Source organism: Micromys minutus (assembly GCF_963924665.1).
Source record: "Micromys minutus genome assembly, chromosome: 11".
Taxonomy (NCBI): domain Eukaryota; kingdom Metazoa; phylum Chordata; class Mammalia; order Rodentia; family Muridae; genus Micromys; species Micromys minutus.
In genome coordinates, this window is record NC_137980.1 from 14,161,051 (window position 1) to 14,173,876 (window position 12,826).

The window sequence follows — 12,826 nt, forward strand, 5'->3', positions numbered from 1 at the left end:
AGATTAAGAAGAAAAACTTCATGAGAGAATTTATGACGTGTTCTCCAGCGCTCAGAGTGGCAAGGCACTGACTGCTCGGCACTGCATTTATCTTAGGTCCAATACTTTGCTTTATTTGGGCCATCTGCCTGGTTTCTTTTTAAGTTCTGTCTTTACCAGCCTTTCGTTTTTTGAGTTTTTGTTTTTTGTTTTTTTGTTTTTTTTTAAATTAAAATTGGTCTCTGGAGTGCCTTGGATAATGGATTTTCTATTACAGCATACCAACTGTGCAAACTACCACAGTCTGGTAGGTTAAAAAAACTACTACTGAGCAGGAATACTCTAGGTTACTTATGATACTTGAATTCTTTCCCGCTGCCTAACAGTGTTCTTCCTCAGAGAAACTCCTCATCCTCTGATGGCAGCAGCACTGGAAAAGCTGGAAAAGCAGGGCCTAGAAGGAGAATATATTGCTCTTCTGCACAAGGGACAGACATAGGCAAGCCACTTTACCTATCTGAGATTCACTTTTGTTAGAGTAAGACAACATACATCTCCACTATGGGATATGGTAGTAAGTAATCCATGTGAAAGGGGGAGGTGGTGAACATTTTAAAGATGACTAAGGATCCTCTGCACTGGACTGTTTTATCCTAGAATAAAAGCCAAGGAAAAATGTAGGGGACTAAGAGGAAGCCCTCCTTCTGGAACAAAGGTTGCCACTTAAACAGGGAAGGACTGAGTTGGCAAACAAACAGATGTACACTCTATGCTATGCGACTCAGAGCTTAGAGCAAATGAATGTTGACAAATTTCTTTATAATGGACACTCACAGCTTATATTCTTATTAAGCAGTAAACTCAAATTCCTATAAATTTTGAGTTAGCCAACCGGAAGGCAGGACTATTCACTTGTGCTATGAAAGGGCGCTCATACCTGGGTACTGCTGGACTTCATCCTCATTGACCAAGAATCCCATGTGGTAATTCCCCACCTGCTCTGGGTAACATTTTTCTAGTTCACAGACTGGTGGATAGTGTGTGACGAACAGGGTTAAGGATTTCACCTAAAACAGTAAGACATACAATGTTGTTTTAATTAAAATGTTTCAATTTTAAAATTTCAAATCTTCATAAAAGCTGTAAGAACAAAAACTACCATATACTCTTGACAACCAATGAATATTTTTCACATTCCTTTCCTTTCTCTAGCCTATAAAGGTAGATGGGCAGACAGATACACATGCATGCAGACGCACACCCACAAGCATACACACACATATGCAAGCACACATGTGTTTTCCTGAATCAGCTCTCCCTCCTCCGTACTTCGACTAATCCCTGGGCTTTCACACAGTAGTGAGGGCTCTGCTAGGGAGCTACTGTCTCGGTTCCAATCATTTGAGAATTAGTTGCAGATCACAACATGGAACATTTAAGATTCAACCTTCTAAAAATAAAATTAGTGTCCTATATAACCAGAATAAAATTTCTATATGAGAAACCTACTATCACAGAATATGACTCATATGTTTTCATACAGAATCAAAAATGCTTTTCCCTCTTTTAGTCTTTTATGACATTAACACTATGATTAACACACAAACTTAACTGCTTTCCTATTATCAGAAATTAAAAAGTAGAATTTGAAACTTAAAAAAATAAAACAAAAACCAAGTGTCATCTAAAGAAGCATCATTAAAATTAAACACTCCGGCATAAATATGACATCAATACAGCACTGAATGCTCTTCCAGAGGTCCTGAGTTCAAATCCCAGCAACCAGATGGTGACTCACAACCATCTGTAATGGGATCTGATGCCCTCTTCTGGTGTGGCTGAAGACAGCGACAGTGTATGCATATACATAAAATATTTAAATAAATCTTTTTTAAAAACCCAAAAGTATTTAAAAACACACTGAACAAAAACTCTGTAACTCTGAGAAAAGACATCAAAGATCAGCTAAGCACTGAGAGCCAGGCATGCTGATGCTCACGTGGGTCACTGCTGTTAAATGGTGGCTCCTCCCAACTTCATCTAGAGACTCAGCAGAACACTGACCCTGCTGATGGTGGCTGGGACATGTTGCAGTGACAGTGTGCAACCACGAGCTGAGGTAATAGCATTCCTGTTCTCTCTGGGTCTTTGAACTGCTTTCCTTTGAGGCAGCCTGGCCTCGTTTTATTACGAATGCCCAGTAAACCCAGAGAAGGAAACAGAAGGCCCAGCTAACTGCCAGCACCAAGCTTCCCAGCTTATGTGTGAGTCATGTTAGCAGGGGGTCCTTTAGCCCTCCAGCCTTCAGATGACAGCTCCCCAGACTGACACCCTCCCCACAGGTACAGCACTGATGGATCCCAACACCACCCAGCGCTGCTGCTACCAAATTCACAGTCACACCACTGACATAGAAACTATGAACCAGATCTCAGGGGACTCAAACGCGGTTCTGCTATAACTTCCTCCTGATGGTTAAAATGCTAAAATGTGTTGGCAGTAAAAAGGGGACTTTACCATATATAGTGAGAAGCATCTTTTCAAATAAGGACTTAAAAAAGAAAAAAGGATTTAAAGTGAGAATGGGCATGTTATCATTATCTATGCCATCCTAATAAATGTTTGAACAAAACCCAGAGCCTCTTCTGACTTTTTAGAGGCAGTGAACTGCTTGTCACACATGTAGAAATCTGAGTGTGGTGGTGTGAGTTTGTATTCTCTTTCCTGGGGATTTGGGGACAGGAGGATCTACGGGGCTCACTGTCTACACACACATACACACACACTCGCACACATAAAAACACACACATACACACACACACACACACACACTCACATAAACACATACACACATACACACACACACACACACACACACACACACTCACATAAACACATACACACACACACACACACAAAGAGAAGGGGAAAGGGGCATGCGGACATTACCTGAAGGCCATATGATTGTAGTTATACAATGACCATGAGATCAAATTTCATATCTCACCACAAAAGTGAGGTGATAGGCTTGTTAATCAGCTTAATTCAGTTATTTCCTACTTAAATGTGTGCTATTATAACATGCCACCTTCAGACTATAGTAGTTAATAAAATATAGAGTTGTGATGGATACCTACATCTCTGATAAAATACTCTAGAGTTGCATAGGCAATGGCGATTCCATCATGGGTGCTTGTCCCTCTTCCCAGCTCGTCCAGGATAACCAGGGACTGTGGTGTCGCTTTCCTGATTATCTCCGCCGTGTCTGTCAGTTCCTCCATGAAAGTGCTCTGGCCTTTGTATATATTGTCGGTAGCACCCATCCTACAACAAGATGAAAACACTTGGTTCCCAAGTTTTCTTCCTGTTCTATGAACAATACATTTAATGCCTGCCTGTGAACAGTAACTGCAATTATATTAAATAAATGTACGTTGGATCTAAAGAATGTCTAACAGAGTAATGAACAGTTCAACTTCATGTTCCCAACTGATATCTTGGTGTCCCAGGACTAAGTAAAACTTCTCTGTGTTGTTATGTTTGAGTATCGGTTAGCAGTAGGACTTGCACACTGGGGAGGTTTTCCAGCTTTTCGTATGAAAACCCAGGGTAGTTAAAAAGTCAATTACTGCATATAAAATCCATTTTCACACAACAAAACTTTCGCCCTAGAACTTACAGGTGTTTAGTGGCCTTCGACAGCAGCTCACAGAGGTTCTCATGTAAATACAGCTTCTATATGTCAGAGTCTAAAAGTCTCAAGACTGCTTTCAGGAAGACTCCCCTGGAGCCCTAGTATATACTGCACACTGTTCATGTCTCACAGAAGGCTCCCTGGAATTTCTTCCAGAACACTGGTGACAGTAATGTCCTATGCCATTTACTCAGTGTAAAGGGAACCTGGAAAGGTGAGAGGGAGCAACCAGAAAATAGATTAAGGTCATGCAACCGACTGCAAAACCCGAGTTCAGGCTTTTAGCTGTGTTGGCTTCTCAGAATGCGAACAGCTGTCCTCTGGCAAGCGCTCCTGTCAACTGACCTCTGCCTCCAAAGTTCCCACAAGCACCCAGCACACCTGCCCTGCGGCACTCGGACATTCTGCAGAAATTCAGGGACCAAGGCCCACGGGTGGGCGCAGCTTCAGTTGTGCCAGTGGTGGGTGGCATTGGAAAACAAAGTGTCGCTCATTTCATCCATTTTAAAACCAATAAACAGAAAACACCTCCTAAGGTGCTGCTAAGTTAGCAACCGTCCAGCCACATTTTCGAAGTCCATATGCGGCTACTTACCTCAGTCTTACAATGATTACTGTCACATTTTGGATTTTAAATGTCCCCCAAAGTCACCTGTTGAGGAGCTTCCCCATGCTCCTCCTGGGAAACAGTGAGACTTTGATGGGCTGAGTCTACATTAAAGAGAAACAGACTAAGAAGGAAAAGGGCTGACAGATACCATAGGAAGAAAGACATAAGAACAAAACACAAGAGCCCTGCAAACTAAAAATAAAACATCATCACTTAGACAATCAGATGCTGTGGACGACCATGATGCTTAACCTGGGAGATGCAGTCAGAAAAAGCTTGAGTGTGTAGACAGACAAGTCAAGGAAGTGCACACCCGTGGTCTGAACCCCAGGCTGTAGAGGGGAACAGCAGACAGACACCACGGACTAAGCCAGAAGGTGAAGGAAGTTTCCTAAGGCAAGACAAAGAAGGCTTGCTTCACACTATAATTAGATTACATTTTGGTACAGTTTTATGACAGAATTTTAAAAAATGCTAACTATTTCAAAGAAAAATCTCATTGGGGAAAAAGGGGAGGAGACAGACTGTGACCCAAATTTCATCCACAAGAAAAGCCATGTTAGAAGAGCAGGAAAAAAACGCCTTGGGAGTTAAAAACTGGGAATTTATTTGATCTAAACCTACAAAATGGATATGAAGACAAAGCAGGCTTTTTAGGATATTCTAGACCTCAGAAACTAGCCGCTCTGATGCCTAGACAAGAAAGTACTTGAGACAGACAAGGAAAGAGAAGATGGTACTTAAGAAAAAGAATAAGGAATCGTGGCAATTGAGAGAAAATGAAAGAGGCCGGAATGAAATGAGAGGCATTTTAGATTGCCAGAAGATTCCTTTAATCCACAAAGTTTGTATCTTAGAATTTTACATATCTACTCATGTATATTCATGCACTACATGTGTGTATAATGTATGTAATTTTAACATGGATGTGTATGTATTGTACTATAATAATATAAACATCTTTGTATTTTAAAACTAGCCTATAAAATGGTCCAAGATGCAACACAGAAACTGGGCACCGTGGCAGGAGGCTCATTGCACATAGCAGGCCTGGCCTACTTAGTGAAGCCTTATTTCAGTCCACTTCCACTACCCTAACCCCAGCCCCACACAAGAGATCATCAGCCACAGAAATGCCAGAGAGCTCTCAAGGTAGAAGTCAAACTGGAAGGTAAGAAGTTCAGAAATTAATAAAGGACCCCTTCAGATGCTGTAGCAAGAGGTTGGACACCATTAGAGCCAGCTGATAAATTTAAGCTCACAGGTATAAATCTTCGAGAAGTTATAATGCTCACCATCAGAGGAATCAACCCAGGAAGGCTCTAAGACAGCCTCTAGGGATCAGGGTGGGGCTGGAGGTGGACAGGCTCAGGAAGCCTCCCGTGACATCCGTCCGTCCATCACTGCTTTGTGTTTCCTATCAGGGCACACTGCTTCTACAACTGTAAGGCGAAACAGCATTGCACTGTGTACCCACTCTTATCAAAAAGGGCTTGTGCTGAAGCCAGGTTATCAGAGAGTGTGGAAGTTCTCTGGTTGGGAACATTACTGGTTATTTGGTGACATTTTCTCCTACTCTAAGCATCTGGGACAAAGATGAAGATGGATGTGTTCACTAAGTAAAGGCCATGTAGTTAAAGCCTTCTTTCCCAACTCTAGTGGAGTAAAACATTGATAAAATCCTGCTACAACATGGTGACTAAAGTATTCTAAGCATTCTCCCTTCCTATACTAACTCATAGGTAGTATAATTAAACCCATGCCAGTGGAGCATAAAATTCTATTACTATTCTTTTAATTTCTGCTCTCCTAAAGTCTCCTGCTGATCTCTTCAAAGCTTTCCTCCTTGAGGAGACTAACAGACCCCGTCGTACCCTTAACCCTGTGTAAGACTGTGCAGTTAAGGACCATCATGGTAGTGGATGCTTCTGCAAATCCCAACCAAAGCCCAGAACCTTGTAAGCTTTCTGGGATGTTGGGTGGAACTTTACTATGCTTCTCCCATTAGGCTGGTTAGTGGTTGCACATAGCTTTTTAGTTAAGATCAAGTCACTCTGCTCTGCAAAGAATGGTCTAAACCCACTGCCCTGGGAGACAGCACAACTTCAATCATAACTCTTTTTCTAGAGAACATAACACTACTGACCAAACACTGTGGAAATGGCAGCTCATTAACCAGTGACTGATGCTGCAAGTTACCCAGGGTTGTCTGCTACCCAGGGTTGTCTGTTACCCAGGGATTGTTTGTTACTTAGGGGTTGTCTGTTACCTAGGGACTGTCTGTTACCCAGGGACTGTCTGTTACCCAGGGTTGTCTGTTACCTAGGGACTGTCTGTTACCCAGGGTTGTCTGTTACCTAGGGTTGTCTGTTACCCAGGGATTGTTTGTTACTTAGGGGTTGTCTGTTACCTAGGGACTGTCTGTTACCCAGGGACTGTCTGTTACCCAGGGTTGTCTGTTACCTAGGGACTGTCTGTTACCCAGGGTTGTCTGTTATCCAGGGACTGTCTGTTACCCAGGGTTGTCTGTTACCTAGGGACTGTCGGTTTCCCAGGGTTGTCTGTTACCCAGGGACTGTCTGTTACCCAGGGACTGTCTGTTACCCAGGGTTGTCTGCTACATGGGAACTGTTTGTTGAGAAAGGGGTTTACTGTTAGCCTTTCTTTCTTTTTTTTTTTTTCTTTTCCTGTTGTATTTTGCTCAAGATATTTTCCCCCAAATTAGTTGAGAACCATGATGTTGAGACCTCACAAACAGAGCGACCGAGCACAGAGGGACAGGGAGGAAAGGACTGTCAACTTGCTCCCAGGGACTGGAGAAATTTAAAAAATAAAAAGAAAATAAAAAAGAAGGTTGGATCCATCGGTCTTCTGTGCTAGTCATCCTCACCTTCATCCTCCTCTCCCTCCTCCCCTTCATCCTCCTCTCCTTCCTCCCCTTCATCCTCATCATCATCTTCTTCACCTTCAACCTCTCCTTCCTCCCCTTCATCCTCCTCTCCTTCCTCCCCTTCATCCTCATCATCATCTTCTTCACCTTCATCCTCATCTCCTTCTTCATCAATATCTTCCAACCCTTCTTCCTCTTCATCGTCATCATCATCATCCTCTGCCTCTCCTTCTTCATCATCCATATTCGGAACCAAATAGTACTGCAGGGGATTTGGCCAAATGTCGTCTTTGATGACCTCTCCTGAGTCGTCAGCCCCTCCGTCAGAGTGGTCGGTGAAGCAGGTGAAGAAGCTCTGCCTCCTCCTGCCGGCTTTATTCTGCGTTTGACTTGAGCGTTCTGTCAAATCCTTTCCAGATTCCCATTTGATCTCGGTGGACTTTGAAGATGGGTCACCACTCTCATTCAGATGAAATTCTTTGGAAAGAACTTTATTTTCAAAGTAAGGATTTTCATCAAAATAAAAATCTATTCTGTAACCTGATTTAATGTCTTCAAATTCTGTCACTTCGACTCTGGTCAAATAATGCAGGGCCTCCTCGTCTTCCTCCCCAAGCAGTGCAGACACTTGTGGATGGTTGACAAATGTTGTTCCCCAAAAATTTGGGATTTTGGCGATCAATTCTGACCTCTTCCGAAAAAACAGTTGGTTAGCGGAGTTTGTTATATTTTTGTTCTACTTTCAAAATTTCCTCACTGGCTTGTTCATTAAGTCTGTCTCTTTCATTTTGTACTTCATCAATATGTTCAGTTGCTCCTTGCTGTTCCGTTTCTCCCTTCGGCAGGCCTGGAGAGGCCGACTTGTCCTCCAGCTTCGGGGCAGCAGCGGGTCTGGGTTTCTTGGACTGAGGCAGGATCGCAGATTGCCGCTTCGGGGATGTGACTGGGGGACCGAGGCCAGAGCCATGACGTTCACAGCAGGAAGAAAGTTGCAGGAACTCACTGTTAGCCTTTCTTAACTTAAAATGCATCACCGTCTGTCTATCTACTTGAGTTTGACTGAACACAACCAACAGACCTGATGTTACCCTATCTTTCTCAGACCCAGTACTGTTCGTTAACCATGCTCTCTTCCTACCTCACATCTCTGTCGCTTTTTTGTTTTTTAGTCTAAATAACTTTTTGCAACAAAATAAGGTGTATAAAATAATTGAAAGTTTATACCCTTCATGTTAAATCAACAATCACAAGACATATTACTGGATGATGATTCCGAAGTTTTTCAGGTGTTAAAATGTGCTAGAGATTTAGGGAATTCTAGAACACGTGGCACATGTGTGTCTGGTTTGTGCTCAACTGTCGTATGAGTGGAAAATGCGTTCTTTAGCATTCTACGTGGAGTCAGTCCCCTCTGGGCAGACAGAAGGTTACAGTTACGTGATTAAGAAGACAAAATCAACCGGTATTTTTAGGAGTGGCAGCTGACTAATCTTTCTAATCCTCCTCCCCCTCCTATCCCATAACCTGTATATAGGTCAACAACGCTTCATAAAACATAACTGGAGAAGGCAATGATTACTTCTTTGAATCAGTTTCTAAAAATCAAGAATACTTCCAGGAGACTCTGACAGACTATTTTTAATGATATTTGAGTTAGCATGCTACATGTTTCTCAGTTATAGGAAATGATCCAGCCTCTCTCTCCCTTCAGATCACGGGGGCTGGCCTTTGCAATGTCATGCTTATGTGAGAGAGACTGCTCAGTCAGGGCTTAAATATTAAGCCATCGAATGAAACACTAGTTACTTGTGTTACAATGAGCTTCTTTGACATCAAGCATTTTAAAAAGGTAGTAATAAAAAAAAAAATCACAAAATGTAGCGTTTTAGTGTGGAGTGTCTTCGTAGGTAGGAGGCTGTGGGCAGAGGTGTGCCGTGTCTCCACTGCCCTTTCCTACCTCGCTCTCGTACAGCCTGTTCCCAGGGACAGTCACGGCTCGGCCCTCTCAGCCCACAGGAACGACACTCTACTTTCTGACTGTGAATCTGCCCACTTTCATTACCCCGGATAAGGGAATTAGGAAGCAATGCCCATTGCATTCTTTATTTAAGAGATTTTTCAAGATGTTTAAGTATTTTGCATTCTTTCCCATTTATCCCACATTGCTAAAATATTTCCGGAGTTCTGTCCAGGATGGGCACAGAAGCTTCTTATTTTCAAGACAACTTGAAATAAGAAACCTGCTCAATAATAAAATACTCTGTGATTTTTTGCTTGTTTGTTTTGAGGCAGACTCTCACTATGTAGCACTGGCTGGCCTGCAAATCTTAGGCAGACCAGGCCTGCCCTGAAATCGCAGAGATCCACCTGTTCCTGCCTCCTGAGTGCTTGGATTAAAGGTGTGTGTTGCCACACTTGGCCCACACTTTAATTAAAAACAAACAACAACAAAAATACAATGGGAATTGAAAGGAATCTAAAATCTCCACCTATATGCCCATAGATAGCCTTTAGTTAGACATAAACATTAATTACCCTACAATGGAATGAGATTACAAACACCTATGATACCTAGAGCTGGGTACTAACTATGGTGTACATCTATAATCCCAGAACTGAGGCAGGAGGATCACTAATATAAGGCTTGAGAGAGGCACCATTGTAAAAAAAAAAAAAAAAAAAAAAAAGACTAGAGCCGTGGCAGAAATGACTCAGTCAGCATTGGTGCTCACTGCACAAATAGGAGAGGCTGAGTCCAGATGCTAGCACCAGGCAGATACCCAACTCACAGGATCACGAATCTGGGAGCTACAGGTTCAGTGAAAGGCTGGGTGTGTAAGAAATGGGAGTTACAGAGGGCTGGGTATGTAAGGAATGGGGGTCACAGAGGCTGGGTGTGTAAGAAATGGGGGTCACAGAAGCCAGGTGTGTAAAGAATAGGGTTACAAAGGCTGTGTGTGTGAGGATGGGGTCACAGAGGTTGGGTATGTGAGAATGGGGTCACAGAGGCTGTGTATGTGAGGAATGGGGTCACAGAGGCTGTGTGTGTGAGGAATGGGGTCACAGAGGCTGTGTGTGTGAGGAATGGAGTCACAGAGGCTGTGTGTGTGAGGAATGGAGTCACAGAGGCTGTGTGTGAGGAATGGGGTCACAGAGGTTGTGTGTGAGGAATGGGGTCACAGAGGCTGTGTGTGAGGAATGGGGTCACAGAGGCTGTGTGTGTGAGGAATGAGGTCACAGAGGCTGTGTGTGTGAGAATGGGGTCACAGAGGCTGTGTGTGTGAGGAATGGGGTCACAGAGGTGGTTGTGCAAGGACTATTAAAGTATCAGTGAGAGCACAGGGTCATAAATCAGAAATAGGACTGTCTTTAGCATTCCACTTCACAATGTTGAGTAGAGACTGCTGTTCACTTCAAAAGAACTAAGAGTGAAACACTTTCACCACAAGCAACATCTCATACCTGAAGTCACAGCATGTCACCTGGTACCATATACTGTACCATTATTACATACTACACTCATCAGTCAGAATATTATTTTGTTCCAAATAACTTTCTATAGTTACAAGTTGTCAGTTTACAACCTGCAAGTGTAGCTAGCTGTGGATTTGGGAGGCTGAGGTAGGAAGATGTGAGTTTTAGGCCAGCTTGTGCTACAAGATGAAGCACCTTGAAATAAATGAATAAGTAACAGTAAAGAGCTGGATATATTTCAAAAATTAATAATAATAATAATATATAATAATTGCTCTTTTATTATTATTATGCCCAAAGATTTCATAGCTTTAGTTTTGTTTGTTTACTAGCTTTGTGCATGAGGCAAATGCTGCACACAAAGGCAAACACACACACAGTGCTACCGGACTGACCAAGCGTGCTTTCTGACCTTACCAAAGTAAAAACATGTCTACAAAAACATGTCTAAAAATGTTTACGGGCTTGTTTTTTAGCAAATTATTGATAACTGTTAAAGCCCATGGTGACTTTAGTGTGGAAATGGTAGGCGAGCATACACTGTGACAAAGCAGACCATAGACCGCCGTCCAGCACTAACAGGGGACACATTATCAGGCCTTGGAAGACCGAGGGAACATCAATCAATGCATAACAGAGAAGGGAGCCTACGGAGCGAGAGGGCCGCATACCCTGTGCTACAAGACTCTCCAGGCAAAGACAGAGCTGGAGGTGCAGTGTACGACCCAGGAGTGCCAGCGCTTGGAGAGGGGACAATAAATAAGCAGGCACAGAGCATTTGCAGGATGGTGACTGTCCAAACCAAAATGAGCCTTCATGTAACCATGGGCTCTGCGGACAACCACACAGCAACGAAGCTTCGTTCCTTGGATTACTCTGCCAGGCGAGGCCAACACAGGGCAGCTCTGGGCACAAAAGGCAACAAGAGCCTCTGGGAAAAAACTATTCTTTTCTCAAAATTTGATGTGAACTTGAAACTGCTCTCAAGTAAAGTATTAAAAAAAGAAAAGAAAGAAAACCAGAGCTTTTAAGGGTCCCTCCAATACACCCACCTCAACAGTACACTGGAGAACGGCAAGCAGGGGTCATCTGTCTAGACATGCTTTGAAGACCAAACCACATCAAACCTTTGGGAAACTTTATCCAAGTAGAGGTATTAAGTCCACACTTCCCACTGCACAACTAAACACAGCAGAGGCCTCCCAAGGCAAGGCTCCCGAAGCCACGGAAGAAAAGAACTCCCTCCTGTCGTTGAATGGCATCCTTCACGGGGTCTTCGGTGTGGGATTTACCACCGAGGAGACACATGCTCATCTGAGCTGCTTTACCCCTGAAGAACGCACTGTGCACACCCTTCCCAGTTGTATCCAACAAATATTCGCCGAGCTGAATTAAACTGGATGAACGAATTGGCCCTCTGTCCAAAGCAAACATGTGACATAAGTCCCGAGTGCCCATTACCCTTTAATTCCATTTCAGGACAGACACTCGTGCTGCAGTGAATATGGCTCCTCCTAACACAAGGCACCGCAGAGGGAGTGTGCAGGCAGCACACCATCATATTCACTAGGGACCAGTTACTGTAAATACTTCTGTCCACAAGCATTTCACCGACATAAACAGAAATGAGAGGAGATAACAATTGTTTTTCTCAAATGATTTTTTTCAAACACACTTCATAACTCACTGTTTTTCTAAACTTAATTACCAAATCTAAGAAGCTGTTGATGAAACTTGCACTCTGACATCAGGAAGACAAACGCAGATCTGATCTCAGTGATCTCAGATGCTAATGATCCCTGGCATCAGGCACCTATCTCGCTGATGGGCACATACATCCCAATATACTCATTTAAATACATCACTTGAAGCCAGATATAGATGCTGGCCAAAAATCTACTTTAAAAAGGATCTGTTAATAAGTAAGGACTTTATTCCTTAGTCATGTGACCTGATAATATTCAAGAAAGAAGATCCCCAACCATCTGTCTGCCTGCTCTTTTCCCTCCACTGACTTCCTACAGCATACTCATGAGCCACAGCCGACATGCCACTGATAATTATGGAATATACAAACTTAAGCCCAATGTTCCAGCTGTCCAATATAACAGAAAAACAAGCAGCTTAAAGTCTGGAGCCAAACCTTATGCAAACACCTCATTCTGCTTAGCTACAGTGC

At 43.0% G+C, this 12,826-nt stretch overlaps 1 protein-coding gene across 1 annotated transcript in view; it reads right to left on the reverse strand.

Annotated features, from left to right (window-relative positions):
- Positions 1-12,826, reverse strand: part of MSH3 (mutS homolog 3) — a gene marked incomplete at its 5' end in the record, with an annotated part of 126,222 nt that overhangs the window by 7,486 nt on the left and 105,910 nt on the right. The window contains 2 exons of the mRNA XM_080925262.1: positions 917-1,046; positions 3,117-3,303. Of these exons, the coding sequence (XP_080781388.1) occupies positions 917-1,046; positions 3,117-3,303 (317 nt within the window). The remainder of the gene's footprint in view (positions 1-916; positions 1,047-3,116; positions 3,304-12,826) is intronic.